The following is a 17,817-nucleotide window of genomic DNA, read 5'->3' on the forward strand; positions in this document are numbered from 1 at the left end:
GATTGTGTCTCATGGTGGCTGTGACATTTCTATACAGTTTGCAGCAGGCTTTTTCCATGCTCGGGTACATGCATTGTGACTGCTAGCCGCCCAGCCCAGTACTATACTGCACACACAGCAGCACATAACCCAGCCGTGCCTGCAGCCACTAAATACCCGGATGAATGAAACGTTGACTAGACACTGAAGCAATCTGACTGACATTCCTTCGCGCGTTCCCTCACTAAAGATGGCGGAGGCTGTTTACTTCCGGTGCTCACTTCCGGTAAGATGGCAGACGCCGGAGTCACATGTTTAGCAGACACCTGAGCTGTGCCCTTTCCTCCGTGCAGGTGAGTTCACCCAGGTGGCACATAGCGGCAGTGTAGAAGTGATACCCCGTTACCGCCCCGGGCGGAGGAGGAGCGGGGGTCCCCCAATGAAGTGGCGCAGGGCGGGGACCACGTGATGCAATCTGCCGCAGCGTCCTCCTGGTGCCACGGAGCGTTACCGCGGGTCACCGTGAAGGTAGTGAGGAGGAGGAAGACTCGCTGCCACACATGGCTGTCAGTGACTGCAGGGCGGCAGGTGCCCACCATAGCTGCCTGTGGGGAGGCGTGATTAACCCTTTGTCAGCCTGGTGCATTTGTTGTCTTTCACAGATAACACTAATGCTGTGCTCGGCTCTATGAGAGGTTTTATTATTATTTTTTCCAATAGCACCACTCTTTTGTTAACCCCTTCCTGATAGGTGATGTCCAGGTGGTGATGCCCATTCTGGTGGGAGTGTTTGGAGCGGGCTCAGAACTTGGGTCCGTTCCATTTCCGACTGGTTCCAGCTGTGTTACACAGCCGACACGTGCCTCTAACAGCTAATGGCTAGATCCAGGGGGAGTGCGCTATTTATTTTAATTGTAAAATATTGAACCCCCCCCAAACCACACACTCCTCTTCCCTTTCCAAAAAAACAAATCCATTTATTATTGCCAAATCTGTAGAAGTCCTATGAAAATCTAAAATGACTTGGCTCATAGGGCGACGAGTCCCAAAAAAATGAAACAATCACAACTGACGCGTTTCAGTCATTTACTCCAAAAAATGTAAGAAAGTGATCAAAAAGTACCAATAAAAACTACTCGCCCTGCAAGAAGTACAAGCCCTCGTACAGTTATGGGCCCAGACTGAAGAAAGGTGACAAGTCATGAATTTTCCAAAATAAAGAGGTTATTTTCCAGCGCTATATGAAGGGCACACCGTCTGTGTGTGGCACGTGTAATAATAATGTCCATGTGCTAGAGCGGGGCCCTAACCTGTAGCTGATCGTATAACCGTGGGTGCAATCAGGGGTGGATTAAGGGTAGCCAGGGCCCCCCCCCCGGTCATGTGACGGGGGTCATGTGATACCCGAACCAGATTATTCCAGAAAAATGGCCAGGCCCTACTCTACTGTAACCTATTAAATATTTGGTAGAATCTGCAATACAATTTAGGTATATTTTGACCAATAATATCACATACAAGGAACAAATACCACCGCACCATGACCAGACCACAAATTACAACCACAGTGATCGAATAATATCGCATACAAGGAACAAATACCACCGCACCATGTTCAGACCACATATTACCACCACTTGGTGACCAAATATCACATACAAGGGACAAATACCACAACACCATGTCCAGACCACATATTACCACCACGTAGTGACTGAATACTACAATACTGATCAGTAAAAAACACAATACTATCACCATAAGTGCCAGTATTCACAGGAGATCTGTACTTAGTATGCAGTGTCTGTGTAGAGGTAATACAGTGATCACTGGTGACATTGTACACAGGACCTCTGTATATAGTATACAGTGTATAGTGTCAGTGTATAGGTAACACTGACTCACCAGTGACGTCTCTAGGTGAAGTCCTTCATCTTTCATCCAGCACAGACCGCCATCATTTCTTCCAGCCAGGACTCGTTTCTGCAGGAAATAACACAGTTATCTCGAGCTCCGCTTGCAGAACACATTACTTAATTTTTCACAACTTCTACATTACACCACATGAAGAAAAAAAGGCGATATAGTGTCACTCTGCACAGTAACAGGACCGACCCCCATTTAAAACAGTATACTCAAAAAATAAAATAAATACATCACTGCAGTAATAATATCCCTTAATTAGCCCCTATGGTAATAATATTCCCCACCCTGGCCCCGTGTGTCTCATTCCTGGCTCCAGCCATATGTTCTCGCATCCTGCCCTCATGAGTATCCATTCTACCCCATATGATCTCCACATCCTGCCCCATCTGTCTCCATCGTATCCATCCTGCCCCATGATCCAATCCTGCCCCATGTCTTTCATTCTGCCCCGTGTCTCCAATCATGCCCCGTGTCTACATTCTGCCCATGCCTCCAGTCCTGCCCCCAGTGTGTCCAGCAATCTGCCTCAGTATGTCCAGCATATTGCCCCAGTGTCCAGCAATCTGCCCCAGTGTCTCCAGCATATTGCCCCCAGTGTGTCCAGCATTGCCCCCAGACAGTGTGTCCAGCAATCTGCCCCAGTATGTCCAGCATATTGCCCCAGACAGTGTGTCCAGCAATCTGCCCCAGTGCGTCCAGCATTGCCCCCAGACAGTGTGTCCAGAATATTACCACCAGTGTGTCCAGCAATCTGCCCCAGTATGTCCAGCATTTCCCCCAGCGTCCTCCAGCAATCTGCCCCAGCGTCCTCCAGCAATCTGCCCCAGCGTCCTCCAGCAATCTGCCCCAGCGTCCTCCAGCAATCTGCCCCAGCGTCCTCCAGCAATCTGCCCCAGCGTCCTCCAGCAATCTGCCCCAGCGTCCTCCAGCAATCTGCCCCAGCGTCCTCCAGCAATCTGCCCCAGCGTCCTCCAGCATTGCCCTCAGTGTTTCCACCATTATAAAAACAAAAAACAAAGTCTCCTCACCTGTCCGCGCTCCAGCGCTGAGCTCCCTCCAACAGAGCACACTCGCCGGCGACTGACAATGACGTCAGACGCCGGCGACGTGTGCGCCTGCGGCCGACATCAGCCGCCAGCCTCCAATTGGCTGGCGGCTGTTGTTAACTATTGACGTGCGGGCGAGCGCCCGCACGTCAATAAGAAACTGCCGCAGCGCCGGAAGGGGCCCGGTGAGCAGATGAGAATGGGCCCGATGCGGGCCCCCTCTCTCTGCCCACCGGGTACGGCGGGGGCACATAAATGCCGGCGGCGGCGGCCGCCGGCATTCACAGATGATTATCAGAGGGTCAATCTGTGCGGTAGCCCAGGGCCCCCCCAGACCACTGGGCCCTGGGCTACCGCCCATATTGACCCTCTGATAATCCGCCCCTGGGTGCAATGATAATAAAGTGCCAGTCTATATACAGGGCATTGATTACCGGAGATAGGAGCTTGCCTTCATGGCAGGCTTAGAGACTGAGGGTACCGTAATTGTCGTCTTTCTGCACATATTAGGTATTTCCTGAGAGACAGTCTTACCAGGACCTGAACTACTCTGCTCCGCTATTTGTATATTTTTGTGAGGTTGTTTATATGTAATATAGAATAAAATGTAAGTTATTTTTTTTAAATGAAGGGATTCTAGGTAGGTTGTCAGTATTTTTACAGCGTGCAGTCAACGCCATAAAAGCATAACCACCCAAAAAATGGCAAGATTGTTGTTTTTATCCAAATTCACTGTGCTTAAAAAATAAAGTTCTCCCCATTGTGCAGTACATTGTATGGTAAAGTGAATGTTTTCATTAAAAAATAACTTGGCCTCATAAGGCTATGTAGTTGGAAAAGTCAGATATGACTCTTGTAAAAAAAATAAAAAAAAATCATGCAAAAAGTAGTTGACTCTGATGGGTTAAAGGGGTGAGCCACCCTTTTTTCATGTTGACAAGCAGCCAAGCATGCTGTAAATATAGAGTATATACAATATATTCACCTAGTAAATATCCTTGCTTTCCCTACTAGTCTCCTTGTTGATACAGGCAGTGAATTTTTTTTTTTTTTTTTGCATTTTAAATTACGCTTTTTTCAATACGTGTTAATTTGCACTTACAGTATGTTCCCAAAGCAAATTAGAGGGAAAAATCACTGATTTATAGTAGCAGCACTTTGTATGAGCTGTGAAGAGGACTTGTCAATTGCTCAATAAATGTCTTGTAAAAAAAAAAAATCCCTGCCACTATTCTCCATTTTGCGCTGCCTTTCTCCATTCCGGTGATATTCTCATGTGTATTTTGGGCAGCGCGGTATGGGTAATTTCTTCTTCCAGTCCAGCTGGGTGTTTTTTTTTTTTTTCCTGAGTTTCCCTACCAGACGTTGCAAATCACAGATCAGCCACTGGTGACTGATAGAATGCTAGGTCTACTGCTGAGCTGTTATTGGTAGTGGCTGGCATGGCCCCAGGGAAGACTGAAGAAACGCCCAGATGGACTACCAGCAGAGATTTCACATAAAGAGCTTCAAAGCAATAAATATAACTATCTTTGCAATGGAGTGACGCAGCACAAAAAGAATAAGGGGAGATCAGGGATTTTTAAGAGGTATTTAACCCAGTATATTTTAGCATTTTTATTAAGAATTTTTGCAGCAATATGTTCAGTATTTACTGGTATGTATTTCACTTATGCTCACCAATGTCCAGTATAAATAAAGCTGGCACTTCCAATACACTACAAACAACACATGGTTGCCCAAAGGGTAACCATAACAAAGAGATCCAGAATGATATTAATTAAGGCTTTATTGGAAAACTTCGTAAAATGCATAAAAAATGCCCAAGCACCCTAACATAAGGTGGAGGCTATGTGCAGTACATCATTTCAGAATATCACTTTGCGTGGTAATGGTATCGTAGTAACATATTTAATTCTGAATATCTTAAGCTGCCTAAGCATGCCCAGAGTATAGCAACAGTAACAGTGTACATAAACAGTTTACGTGGCCTTATCTACCTACAAGCAGCACAGCGTTCCACCTCACCCCAACGCACGTTTCGCACCAGGCTTCTGATACGTTAGAATTGGGCCACCATCTAGTGTATGCAGGGCCGTATTTAGAGTTTCTGCTGCCCTAGGCACTTTTCATGCTGCCTCCCCCATTGGTGAGTATGACTAATGCAGACACTATCGGCAGTGACTTTGGCTACTTTCACATCAGCGATTTTTGACATTTGCGGCAGATCCGGCAGTTTTTCCGCATCCGTAATGGATCACTTATGGCAACACTGTGTTTGGCCTCATTCATTCCCTATGGGACTTGCGGCACTTGCGGTTTTGCTGCGATCCGGCAAATGCGGTACTTGCAGCAACAGGAAAAAAAATGCTGCTAGCAGTGTTTTTTTTTTTTGTCTCACCTCAAGTGCGTCACATGTCCGCAAGTCCCATAGGGAATGAATGAGGCCGAACGCAGAGTTGCCAGCCTGTAAGTGATATGTTACACGACAGAGGCAGAAAAACTGCAGTATCTGCCGCGAACGGAGAAAATCGCTGATGTGAAAGGAGCCTTAGCAAACCTTTCCATTAGTTGTCATGTGTGAATCTGGTGGATCTCATACACAGTACATGGTCAGTTGATTCTGCCACGGTTGCAAGGTTTGGCTGACAGGTTTTTAAGGGGAACCTGTCAGTCGATTTCATATTAACAAAACCACGGGCAGCATCACTCAGACTGCAAACAGGGAAGTTTATCTCTGCAATGCTGGGACGTTTCAGAGAGAATAGTTTGAAGAGCTGGATGGGTAATTTAGTGAGAGAACGGACTAATCTGTGGGCTTCTCACTCCATGTCTCTAGATCAGGGGTGGGCAATTTATTTTCCCGAGGGGCCAGATGAAAGACCATGACTGTTGTGGAGGCCGAACCAATAGCATGAAAATAATTCTACTCAATATTAATTAATATTAATTGTATCACTTAATATTGAGCAGAATTAAGTGACACCCCCTATATATCTTTAAACCCCCCACAGCCCCTTATATACAGCATGAGCCCCACACAGCCTCCCCATATACAGCATGAGACCAGCCTCTCATCTCCTCTCCTCAGCAGCCTCCCCTCTCCTCACCAGCCTCTCACATCCTCCCATCACCAGCCTCCCCTCTCCTCTCCTCAGCAGCCTCCCCTCACCAGCCTCTCATCGCCTCTCAGCAGCCTCCCATGTCCTCTCCTCAGCAGCCTCCCCTCACCAGCCTCTCATGTCCTCTCCTCAGCAGCCTCCCCTCACCAGCCTCTCATGTCCTCTCCTCAGCAGCCTCCCCTCACCAGCCTCTCATCTCCTCTCCTTTCCAGCCTCTCCTCTCCTTTCCAGCCTCTCCTCTCCAGCCTCTCCTCTCCTTTCCAGCCTCTCCTCTCCAGCCTCTCCTTTCCAGCCCCTCCTCTCCTTTCCAGACTCGCCTTTCCAGACTCGCCTTTCCAGACTCGCCTTTCCAGACTCGCCTTTCCAGACTCGCCTTTCCAGACTCGCCTTTCCAGACTCGCCTTTCCAGACTCGCCTTTCCAGACTCGCCTTTCCAGACTCGCCTTTCCAGACTCGCCTTTCCAGACTCGCCTTTCCAGACTCGCCTTTCCAGACTCGCCTTTCCAGACTCGCCTTTCCAGACTCGCCTTTCCAGACTCGCCTTTCCAGACTCGCCTTTCCAGACTCTCCTCGCCTTTCCAGACTCTCCTCGCCTTTCCAGACTCTCCTCGCCTTTCCAGACTCTCCTCGCCTTTCCAGACTCTCCTCTCCTTTCCAGACTCTCCTCTCCTTTCCAGACTCTCCTCTCCTTTCCAGACTCTCCTCTCCTTTCCAGACTCTCCTCTCCTCTCCAGACTCTCCTCTCCTCTCCTCTCCTCTCCAGACTCTCCTCTCCTCTCCAGACTCTCCTCTCCTCTCCAGACTCTCCTCTCCTCTCCAGACTCTCCTCTCCTCTCCAGACTCTCCTCTCCTCTCCAGACTCTCCTCTCCTCTCCAGACTCTCCTCTCCTCTCCAGACTCTCCTCTCCTCTCCAGACTCTCCTCTCCTCTCCAGACTCTACTCTCCTCTCCAGACTCTACTCTCCTCTCCAGACTCTACTCTCCTCTCCTCTCCAGACTCTCCTCTCCTCTCCAGACTCTACTCTCCTCTCCAGACTCTCCTCTCCTCTCCAGACTCTCCTCTCCAGCGTCTCATCCCCTCCCCTTAGCAGCCTCCCCTCTCCTCACTCACTCACATCAGCAGACTCCCGTCTCCTCTCTCACCTCACTCCTCTCTGCAGCTTCCTCTGAGTCCTCACACACTGCTCGCCTCCTCTCCCTGCTCACCGCCGACTTCAGTATCTTCTCCCACAAACCTGCTTCTCTGCAGTCTGCTCCAGTGCTCTTAGGGTATGTGTCCACGTTCAGGATTGCATCAGGATTTGGTCAGGATTTTCCATCAGTATTTGTAAGCCAAAACCAGGAGTGGAACAATTAGCGGAAAAGTATAATAGAAACATATGCACCACTTCTGTATTTATCACCCACTCCTGGTTTTGGCTTACAAAAACTGATGGAAAATCCTGACCAAATCCTGATGCAATCCTGAACGTGGACACATACCCTTAGGGTATGTTTCCACGTGCAGGAAACGCTGCGTGTCTGACGCTGCATAGAGCCGCAGCGTCAGACACGCAGCGTCCAGATGTTACAGCATAGTGGAGGGGATTTAATGAAATCCCGTCTCCACTATGCGTGGTAACACGCACGCGGCGGCCCTGCGACTCCGGACATGCTGCGCGTCTTTTCAGATCGCAGCATGTCCGTATATCTTGCGGCGACGCTGCGTCGCCGCAAGATATAGCACAGGACCCTATGGTGGGGAGCGATGATCCCGGATGTGTGCTATGAACACATCCGGCATCATCGCGTCCCAGAAAGGGGGCGGAGCTTACCGCAGAGTGGGTTTGCCGCTCCGACGATACCGCCGGCCATCCTGATCGTGGACACGCAGCCTTACAGTAAAAAGAGCGCGCAACCTGTCACATGACCGGCGTCAGGAGGAGGAACATGATGCACTTGGGCTGCTGCTGCTTAAAGGTACAGCACCCATTTCTGCCCCATACAGTAGTCAGGGCAGCAATGCCCTGATGGCGGCCTTGCGCCCGAGACCCCCTCCCCCCGCAGCAGCTGGGACTGAGGTTTTTTAAACTTGCTCAGGTGCCGCCACCCTGCATTGTCCCCACCCTAGGCACGTGCCCTCAAGTGCCTAGTGGCAAATACGGCCCTGAGTGTATGTGTGTATGTATATATATATATATATATATATATATATATATATATATATATATATATATATATATATATATATATATATATACACATACACATACACATACACATACACATACACATACACATACACACACACACACATTCTGTAGGTCGACAAGACAATGAGAATGCTAAATTTATTTTGTTTATATTAAACTTTTTACATTTCTTAACAAAATATTTTCTTTTTTTTTTTTTTTTTTAAAGGGAACCTGTCACCCCCAAAATCGATGGTGAGCTAAGCCCACCAGCATCAGGGGCTTATCTACAGCATTCTGTAATGCTGTAGATAAGCCCTCGATGTATCCTAAAAGATGAGAAAGAGGTTAGATTATACTCACCCAGGGGAGTTCCCGCTGCAGTCCGGTCCGGCGCCTCCATTCTTCATCAGATGACGTCCGCTTCTTGTCTTCACGCCGCGGCTCTGGCACAGGCGTACTTTGTCCTGTTGAGGGCAGAGTAAAGTACTGCAGGGCACAGGTGTCAGGCCTCTGACCTTTCCCGGCGCCTGCGCACTGCAGTATTTTGCTCTGCCCTCAACAGGACAAAGTACGCCTGCGCCAGAGCTGCAGCGTGAAGACAAGAAGAGGACGTGATCGTGAGAAGAAAGGAGGTGCTGGACCAGACCGCGACGCCCATCGGACCCAGACCGCAGCGGGAACGCCCCTGGGTGAGTATAATCTAACCTCTTTTTCTTCTCTTTCAGGTTTCATCGGGGGTTTATCTACAGCATTACAGAATGCTGTAGATAAGCCCCTGATGCCAGTGGGCTTAGCTCACCTTCCATTTTGGGGGTGACAGGTTCCCTTTAAAACTGTATTTATTACTTCCACATGAAGACTGAAACACTGATCTTTTGATTGCTTTGATACCCCCTGCACTAATTATGTAGTACAAAGCATTGTCAGCGTTATAGTGACAGGCAGCCAGTCTATTAGGTTTTGGTCTATGGCAGAACTGTAGGTCATTGTTAGACCTCCTTCCTGACCTTGATAATGCTGCAGGGATTCAGTGAAGTGACAGAGGGAGCGATCTCCCTCTGTCACACTCTTTGCATTCATTGGTCGCTGTTAACTGCAGCATGTAAAGAGTTAATTGTTGCAGACTGATGGCTTTCAGCTTCCTTTATCTAGTATGGGAAAGCAAATTCTGTTAGGCCGCAGATGCCCATGGAGTGAATAATCACATCCTATTGGAAACGTGAAGTTAGGACTTGAGAAGCCAGTGAGCTGGTGTGATGTAGACATATTGTTACTTATTCCTATTGGTTTTATGTACTCTACAGGTACCGCTCAGCGAGTACTGTCCCAGGCCCATGTGGGACTGTATCCAGCAGTCAGTAACGTTTGGACAAGATGCTTCCCCAGGGTAGAGTGCTGCTAGCTCGAGTATCGGACTATTGGAAGCCTTTCTTTAGAGGGCGATTTCTCTTGATCACCAACACAGTTAGCTGTGGAGCATTGCTGGGCATTGGTGATACTATCCAACAGACTCGAGAGCTGAGAAGACATCCAAATAAGCAGCGAGACTGGATGCGGACAGGTAAATGCTCTGTCTTAATGACTAAGTAAAGAACTGCTGAAAGAAGTTGTCAGACACTGAGAGAGTTTATTTAGACATGGATGCTTAAAGGGAAGGATTGTGCTCAATAACCTACAGACAGTGTCGTGACGGCGCCATTTCACTGATTTAAAATGATAAAATCCGTCTTGTGGTTGTTGTTTGATCTTTATTTGTAGTTTTCAGTTAATGATATGCTCGTGCTTCGGGGCGGCCTGTGGAAGGTCTTCATGTGGTGCTCTGATTAGGTATTCATGTGTATGGGTTCTGATAAGTCACTGATCCGCCAGTGACCTGCCCCCTAGTTAACATACTGTATATCTTGTTGTTTGGAGAAAAACAAAATTTACATTCATAATGCAGATGGCGATGCCTGCGCTGTAGCGTGATCAGATCTGTAATGTCTATACTCATTTTATTTAGTGATATAAATTCTTGAAGGGGGGAATAAAAATTTCTTCAAAATGGCGCAGGAGCCATTTAGCTAGAGGAAAAAATAATTTTGTCTCCACCAAGATGTCGCAGGCCGCACCTGTGCAGTAGCATCGATCAGCGTTTCGATAAATGCTGCTGGTGCCATCTTGGTGGATACTATTTTTTTTCCCTTCTAGCAAAATGGCAGTGGCATCGGCGCAGTAGCATCACGTTACGAATTATGCTGCTGGTCAGGTGGGGCTGGTGCCATTTTGAGGAAGACTGTTATTTTATTTTTTTTTCAAGAAATTTATATCACTAAATAAAATTTAATATATGGATATTACAGATGCGTTCATGCTACAGCGCAGGCGCCACCGGTGCCTGCATGATGAATTTAGTTTTTTTTTTTTTTTTTCATTCCAAACAATAAGATATACAGTATGTAAAACAGGGGGCAGGTCACTGGCGGATCAGTGACCTGTCAGAAGCCATACAGATGAATATCTAATCAGAGCACCACATGAAGACCCCCCTCCCCCCACAGGCCGCCCAGGAGCACGAGAATCTCATTACCTGAAAACTGAAAATAAAGATAACAACCACAAGACAGATTTCATCAACCAAGGTATCAGTGTAATCAGTACAACGGCGCCGACCTGACACTGTGTGTAGGTTACTGAGCACAATCCTGCTGACAGGTTCCCTTTAAAGCCATAAACAGAACCATACTGGCCTGTGGCTGCTCTGGAGATCTGTACTACATCCAGAATCAATATCTTCTCAGTTCGGAAAGCTAACAGGGCCGCTGAAGCCTGTGATTGGCTGCAGTGGCCAGGTGACTGGAATTGCGGTGTCACCAGATGATGCCTAGTCACCTGACTGCTGCATCCAATCACAGGCTCCAGTGTTTGTTTCCTTCTGAATGGAGCTCGTCCTGCGCTGAATCAGTGGGGGTGCTGCAAAGTTCGAAAGGTCATGTTTATTGCTTTAACCCCTTCCCGACCCATGACGCCACGTAGGCGTCATGAAAGTCGGTGCCATTCCGACCCATGACGCCTATGTGGCGTCATGGAAAGATCGCGTCCCTGCAGATCGGGTGAAAGGGTTAACTCCCATTTCACCCGATCTGCAGGGACAGGGGGAGTGGTAGTTTAGCCTAGGGGGGGTGGCTTCACCCCCTCGTGGCTACGATCGCTCTGATTGGCTGTTGAAAGTGAAACTGCCAATCAGAGCGATTTGTAATATTTCACCCATTATAACGGGTGAAATATTACAATCCAGCCATGGCCGATGCTGAAATATCATCGGCCATGGCTGGAAATACTAGTGTGCCCCCACCCCACCCCTCCGATCGCCCCCCCCACCCCCCCGATCTGGCCGGTACACTGCTCCGGCTCCCCTCCGCCCTGTGCTCCGCTCCCCCCCGTGCTCGTGTCCGCTCCCCCCGTGCTCCAATCACCCCCCCGTGCTCCAATCACCCCCCCTGCACTCCGATCCACCCCCCCCGTGCTCCATTCCAGCCCCCCCGTGCTCCGTTCCACCCCTCCCGGGCTCCGTTCCACCCCTCCCGCGCTCCGATTTCCCCCCCCCCCCCGTGCTCCGATCCCCCCCCCCCCCGTGGTCCCCCCCCCCACCCTATCATACTTACCGATCCAGCCGTGGTCCCGTCCGTCTTCTCCCGGGCGCCGCCATCTTCCAAAATGGCGGGCGCATGCGCAGTGCGCCCGCCGAATCTGCCGGCCGGCAGATTCGTTCCAAAGTGCATTTTGATCACTGAGAGAGATTATATCTCAGTGATCAAAATAAAAAAAATAATAAATGACCCCCCCCCCCCCCCTTTGTCACCCCCATAGGTAGGGACAATAAAAAAATAAAGAAATTTTTTTTTTTCCACTAATGTTAGAATAGGGTTAGGGGTAGGGGTAGGGTTAGGGCTAGGGTTAGGGCTAGGGTTAGGAATGTGCACACGTATTCTGGTCCTCTGCGGATTTTTCCGCTGCGGATTTGATAAATCCGCAGTGCTAAACCGCTGCGGATTTATGGCGGATTTACCGCGTTTTTTTCTGCGCATTTCACTGCGGTTTTACAATTGCGATTTTCTATTGGAGCAGTTGTAAAACCGCTGCGGAATCCGCACAAAGAAGTGACATGCTGCGGAATGTAAACCGCTGCGTTTCCGTGCAGTTTTTCCGCAGCATGTGTACAGCGATTTTTGTTTCCCATAGGTTTACATTGAACTGTACACTCATGGGAAACTGCTGCGGATCCGCAGCGTTTTCCGCAGCGTGTGCACATACCTTTAGAATTAGGCTATGTGCACACGGTGCGGATTTGGCTGCGGATTCGCAGCTGTGTTCCATCAGGTTTACAGTACCATGTAAACATATGAAAAACCAAATCCGCTGTGCCCATGGTGCGGAAAATACCGCGCGGGAACACTGCGTTGTATTTTCCGCAGCATGTCAATTCTTTGTGCGGATTCCGCAGCGTTTTACACCTGTTCCTCAATAGGAAATAGGAATCCGCAGGTGAAATCCGCACAAAAAACACTGGAAATCCGCGGAAAATCCGCAGGTAAAACACAGTGCCTTTTACCCGCAGATTTTTCAAAAATGGTGCGGAAATATCTCACACGAATCCGCAACGTGGGCACATAGCCTTAGGGTTAGGGTTGGAATTAGGGTTGTGGTTATGGTTAGGGGTGTGTTGGGGTTAGGGTTGTGGTTAGGGGTGTGTTGCGGTTAGGGTTGTGATTAGGGTTATGGCTACAGTTGGGATTAGGGTTAGGGGTGTGTTGGGGTTAGTGTTGGAGTTAGAATTGAGGGGTTACCACTGTTTAGGCACATCAGGGGTCTCCAAACGCAACATGGCGCCACCATTGATTCCAGCCAATCTCGTATTCAAAAAGTCAAATGGTGCTCCCTCACTTCCGAGCCCTGACGTGTGCCCAAACAGTGGTTTACCCCCACATATGGGGTACCAGCATACTCAGGACAAACTGCGCAACAATTACTGGGGTCCAATTTCTCCTGTTACCCTTGTGAATCTAAAAAAATGCTTGCTAAAACATAATTTTTGAGGAAAGAAAAATGATTTTTTATTTTCACGGCTCTGCGTTGTAAACGTCTGTGAAGCACTTGGGGGTTCAAAGTGCTCACCACATATCTAGATAAGTTCCTTGGGGGGTCTAGTTTCTAAAATGGGGTCACTTGTGGGGGGTTTCTACTGTTTAGGCACACCAGGGGCTCTGCAAACGCAACGTGACACCCGCAGACCATTCCATCAAAGTCTGCATTTCAAAAGTCACTACTTCCCTTCTGAGCCCCGACGTGTGCCCAAACAGTGGTTTACCCCCACATATGGGGTATCAGCGTACTCAGGAGAAACTGGACAACAACTTTTGGGGTCCAATTTCTCCTGTAACCCTTGGGAAAATAAAAAATTCTGGGCTAAATAATTATTTTTGAGGAAAGAAAACGTATTTATTATTTTCACGGCTCTGCATTATAAACTTCTATGAAGCACTTGGGGGTTCAAAGTGCTCACCACACATCTAGATAAGTTCCTTTCAGGGTCTAGTTTCCAAAATGGGGTCACTTGTGGGAGGTTTCTACTGTTTAGGCACATCAGGGGCTCTGCAAACGCAACGTGACGCCCGCAGAGCATTCCATCAAAGTCTGCATTTCAAAACGTCACTACTTCAATTCCAAGCCCCGGCATGTGCCCAAACAGTAGTTTACCCCCACATATGGGGTATCACCGTACTCAGGAGAAACTGGACAACAAATATTGGGGTCAAATTTCTCCTGTTACCCTTGGGAAAATTAAAAAATTCTGGGCTAAATAATTATTTTTGAGGAAAGAAAACGTATTTATTATTTTCACGGCTCTGCATTATAAACTTCTATGAAGCTCTTGGGGGTTCAAAGTGCTCACCACACATCTAGATAAGTTCCTTTGGGGGTCTAGTTTCCAAAATGGGGTCACTTGTGGGGGGTTTCTACTGTTAAGCCACATCAGGGGCTCTGCAAACGCAACGTGACGCCCACAGAGCATTCCATCAAAGTCTGCATTTCAAAACGTCACTACTTCACTTCCGAGCCCCGGCATGTGCCCAAACAGTGATTTACCCCCACATATGGGGTATCAGCGTACTCAGGAGAAACTGGACAACAACTTTTGGTGTCAAATTTCTCCTGTTACCCTTGGGAAAATAAAAAATTGCAGGCTAAAAGATCATTTTTGAGAAAATAATTTTTTTTTTTATTTTCATGGCTCTGCGTTATAAACTTCTGTGAAGCACTTGGGGGTTCAAAGTCCTCACCACACATCTAGATTAGTTCCTTTGGGGGTCTAGTTTCTAAAATGGTGTCATTTCTGGGGGATCTCCAATGTTTAGGCACACAGGGGCTCTCCAAACGTGACATGGTGTCCGCTAATGATTGGAGCTAATTTTCCTTTTAAAAAGCCAAATGGCGTGCCATCCCTTCCGAGCCCTGCCGTGCGCCCAAACAGTGGTTTACCCCCACATATGGGGTATCGGCGTACTCAGGACAAACTGGACAACAATATTTGGGGTCCAATTTCTCCTATTATCCTTGGCAAAATAGGAAATTCCAGGCTAAAAAATCATTTTTGAGGAAAGAAAAATTATTTTTTATTTTCATGGCTCTGCGTTATAAACTTCTGTGAAGCACCTGGGGGTTTAAAGTGCTCAATATGCATCTAGATAAGTTCCTTGGGGGGTCTAGTTTCCAAAATGGGGTCACTTGTGGGGGAGCTCCAATGTTTAGGCACACAGGGGCTCTCCAAACGCGACATGGTGTCCGCTAACAATTGGAGCTAATTTTCCATTCAAAAAGTCAAATGGCGCGCCTTCTCTTCCGAGCCCTGCCGAGTGCCCAAACAGTGGTTTACCCCCACATATGAGGTATCGGCGTACTCGGGAGAAATTGCCCAACAAATTTTATGATCCATTTTATCCTACTGCCCATGTGAAAATGAAAAAATTGAGGCGAAAATAATTTTTTTGTGAAAAAAAATTACTTTTTCATTTTTACAGATCAATTTGTGAAGCACCTGAGGGTTTAAAGTGCTCACTAGGCATCTAAATTAGTTCCTTGGGGGGTCTAGTTTCCAAAATGGGGTCACTTGTGGGGGAGCGCCAATGTTTAGGCACACAGGAGCTATCCAAACGCGACATGGTGTCCGCTAACGATGGAAATAATTTTTCATTCAAAAAGTCAAATGGCGCTCCTTCCCTTCCGAGCCTTACCATGTGCCCAAACAGTGGTTTACCTCCACATGTGAGGTATTGGTGTACTCAGGAGAAATTGCCCAACACATTTTAGGATCCATTTTATCCTGTTGCCCATGTGAAAATGAAAAAATTGAGGCTAAAAGAATTTTTTTGTGAAAAAAAAAGTACTTTTTCATTTTTACGGATCAATTTGTGAAGCACCTGGGGGTTCAAAGTGCTCACTATGCATCTAGATAAGTTCCTTGGGGCGTCTAGTTTCCAAAATGGGGTCACTTGTGGGGGAGCTCCAATTTTTAGGCACACGGGGGCTCTCCAAACGTGACATGGTGTCCGCTAAAGAGTGGAGCCAATTTTTGATTCAAAAAGTCAAATGGCGCTCCTTCCCTTCCAAGCCCTGCCGTGCGCCAAAACAGTGGTTTACCCCCACATATGAGGTATCAGCGTACTCAGGACAAATTGGACAACAACTTTCGTGGTTCAGTTTCTCCTTTTACCATTGGGAAAATAAAAAAATTGTTGCTAAAAGATAATTTTTGTGACTAAAAAGTTAAATGTTCATTTTTTCCTTCCATGTTGCTTCTGCTGCTGTGAAGCACCTGAAGGGTTAATAAACTTCTTGAATGTGGTTTTGAGTACCTTGAGGGGTGCAGTTTTTAGAATGGTGTCACTTTTGGGTATTTTCAGCCATATAGACCCCTCAAACTGACTTCAAATGTGAGGTGGTCCCTAAAAAAAATGGTTTTGTAAATTTCGTTGTAAAAATGACAAATCGCTGGTCGAATTTTAACCCTTATAACTTCCTAACAAAAAAAAATTTTGTTTCCAAAATTGTGCTGATGTAAAGTAAACATGTGGGAAATGTTATTTATTAACTATTTTGTGTCACATATCTCTCTGGTTTAACAGAATAAAAATTCAAAATGTGAAAATTGCGAAATTTTCAAAATTTTCGCCAAATTTCCGTGTTTATCACAAATAAATGCAGAATTTATTGACCTAAATTTACCACTAACATGAAGCCCAATATGTCACGAAAAAACAATCTCAGAACCGCTAGGATCCGTTGAAGCGTTCCTGAGTTATTACCTCATAAAGGGACACTGGTCAGAATTGCAAAAAACGGCAAGGTCTTTAAGGTCAAAATAGGCTGGGTCTTGAAGGGGTTAAAACCATCTTCATTTAATTTTTTTTTTCCGTTATAGATAAACCCCTATAAGGGATGTGGTAATTTATTAAAAGGTGTTTTCAGAAAACCCCTGTACACAGGCAGACCTTGTTTAAAAGAAAAGCAGTTCTTTATTCACTGTCCCTGGGTCCAGTTCTGTCTCTGGGGTCTCTCCTTGCCTATTGTCTACGGAGCGGACAGTGCAGCAGCCTATCAGTGAGCTCAGCAGATTTGCCCTTCTAGACGGTATGAGCTGCTGAGCTTAGTGATGGGTTTACATCACATTAAAAAGTTGCAGCCCAATAACTGGCATCGGGAAGCAGATGTGGAAACACAGAACTGGCCTCTGGGTAGGTGATAACTTGTTTTCATTGAACAACCCCTTTAAGTCCTGTGGTTGAAATATCCCACTCCAAGCCTGCAATAGCACATATCATGTCTGGCTACAAACGATGTGTCGTGACTCGTGTATGTACATTATTTTTTCTGCTCCTAATACACTGCTCAAAAAATAAAGGGAACACTTAAGCATCACAATGTAACTACAAGTCAATCATACTTCTGTGAAATCAACCCATCGAGTTATGAAGCATCCCTGATTGTGAATCAATTTCCCCTGCTTTTGTGCAAGTGTAACAGACAACAGGTAGAAATGATAGGCAATTAGCAAGACAACCTCTATAAAGGAGTGGTTTTACAGGGGGTGACCACAGACCATTTCTCTGTTCTCATCCTTTTTTGGCTGGTTTTGTCACTTTTGCTTTTTGTCATTGCTTTCACCCCTAGAGGTCCTGTACAGTAACATGAGGCGTTGTCTACAACACACAGAAGTTGCTGAGGTAGTGCAGCTTATCCAGGATTCCACAACAATGCAAGCTGTGGCAAGAAGGGGAGCTGTGTCTGTCACCGCAGTGTGCAGAGCATGTGACAGTCTGGAGATGCTGTGGAGAGCGATCTGCTGCCTGCAACATCCTCCAGCGTGACCGGTTTGGCAGTGAGTCAGTAATGGTGTGGGGAGGCATTTCTTCAGAGAGCCGCACAGCCCTCCATGTGCTAGCCTGAGGTACCCTGACTGCCAGTAGGTACCAGGATGAGATCCTCAGACCCATTGTGAGACCATATGCTGGTATGGTTGGCCCTGATTTCCTT

General features: G+C 47.2%; 1 protein-coding gene across 1 annotated transcript in view; it reads left to right on the forward strand.

Moving 5' to 3' along the window:
- The first annotated feature begins 258 nt into the window (after positions 1 to 258).
- The window catches only part of LOC138651062 (mpv17-like protein 2), a 60,518-nt gene continuing 42,959 nt past the window's right edge, over positions 259 to 17,817 (forward strand). Inside the window, exons 1-2 of the mRNA XM_069741017.1 lie at positions 259 to 332; positions 9,552 to 9,808. Of these exons, the coding sequence (XP_069597118.1) occupies positions 9,622 to 9,808 (187 nt within the window). The 5' untranslated portion in view covers positions 259 to 332; positions 9,552 to 9,621. The remainder of the gene's footprint in view (positions 333 to 9,551; positions 9,809 to 17,817) is intronic.

The sequence above is a fragment of the Ranitomeya imitator genome, chromosome 1 (assembly GCF_032444005.1).
Source record: "Ranitomeya imitator isolate aRanImi1 chromosome 1, aRanImi1.pri, whole genome shotgun sequence".
Lineage (NCBI taxonomy): Eukaryota > Metazoa > Chordata > Amphibia > Anura > Dendrobatidae > Ranitomeya > Ranitomeya imitator.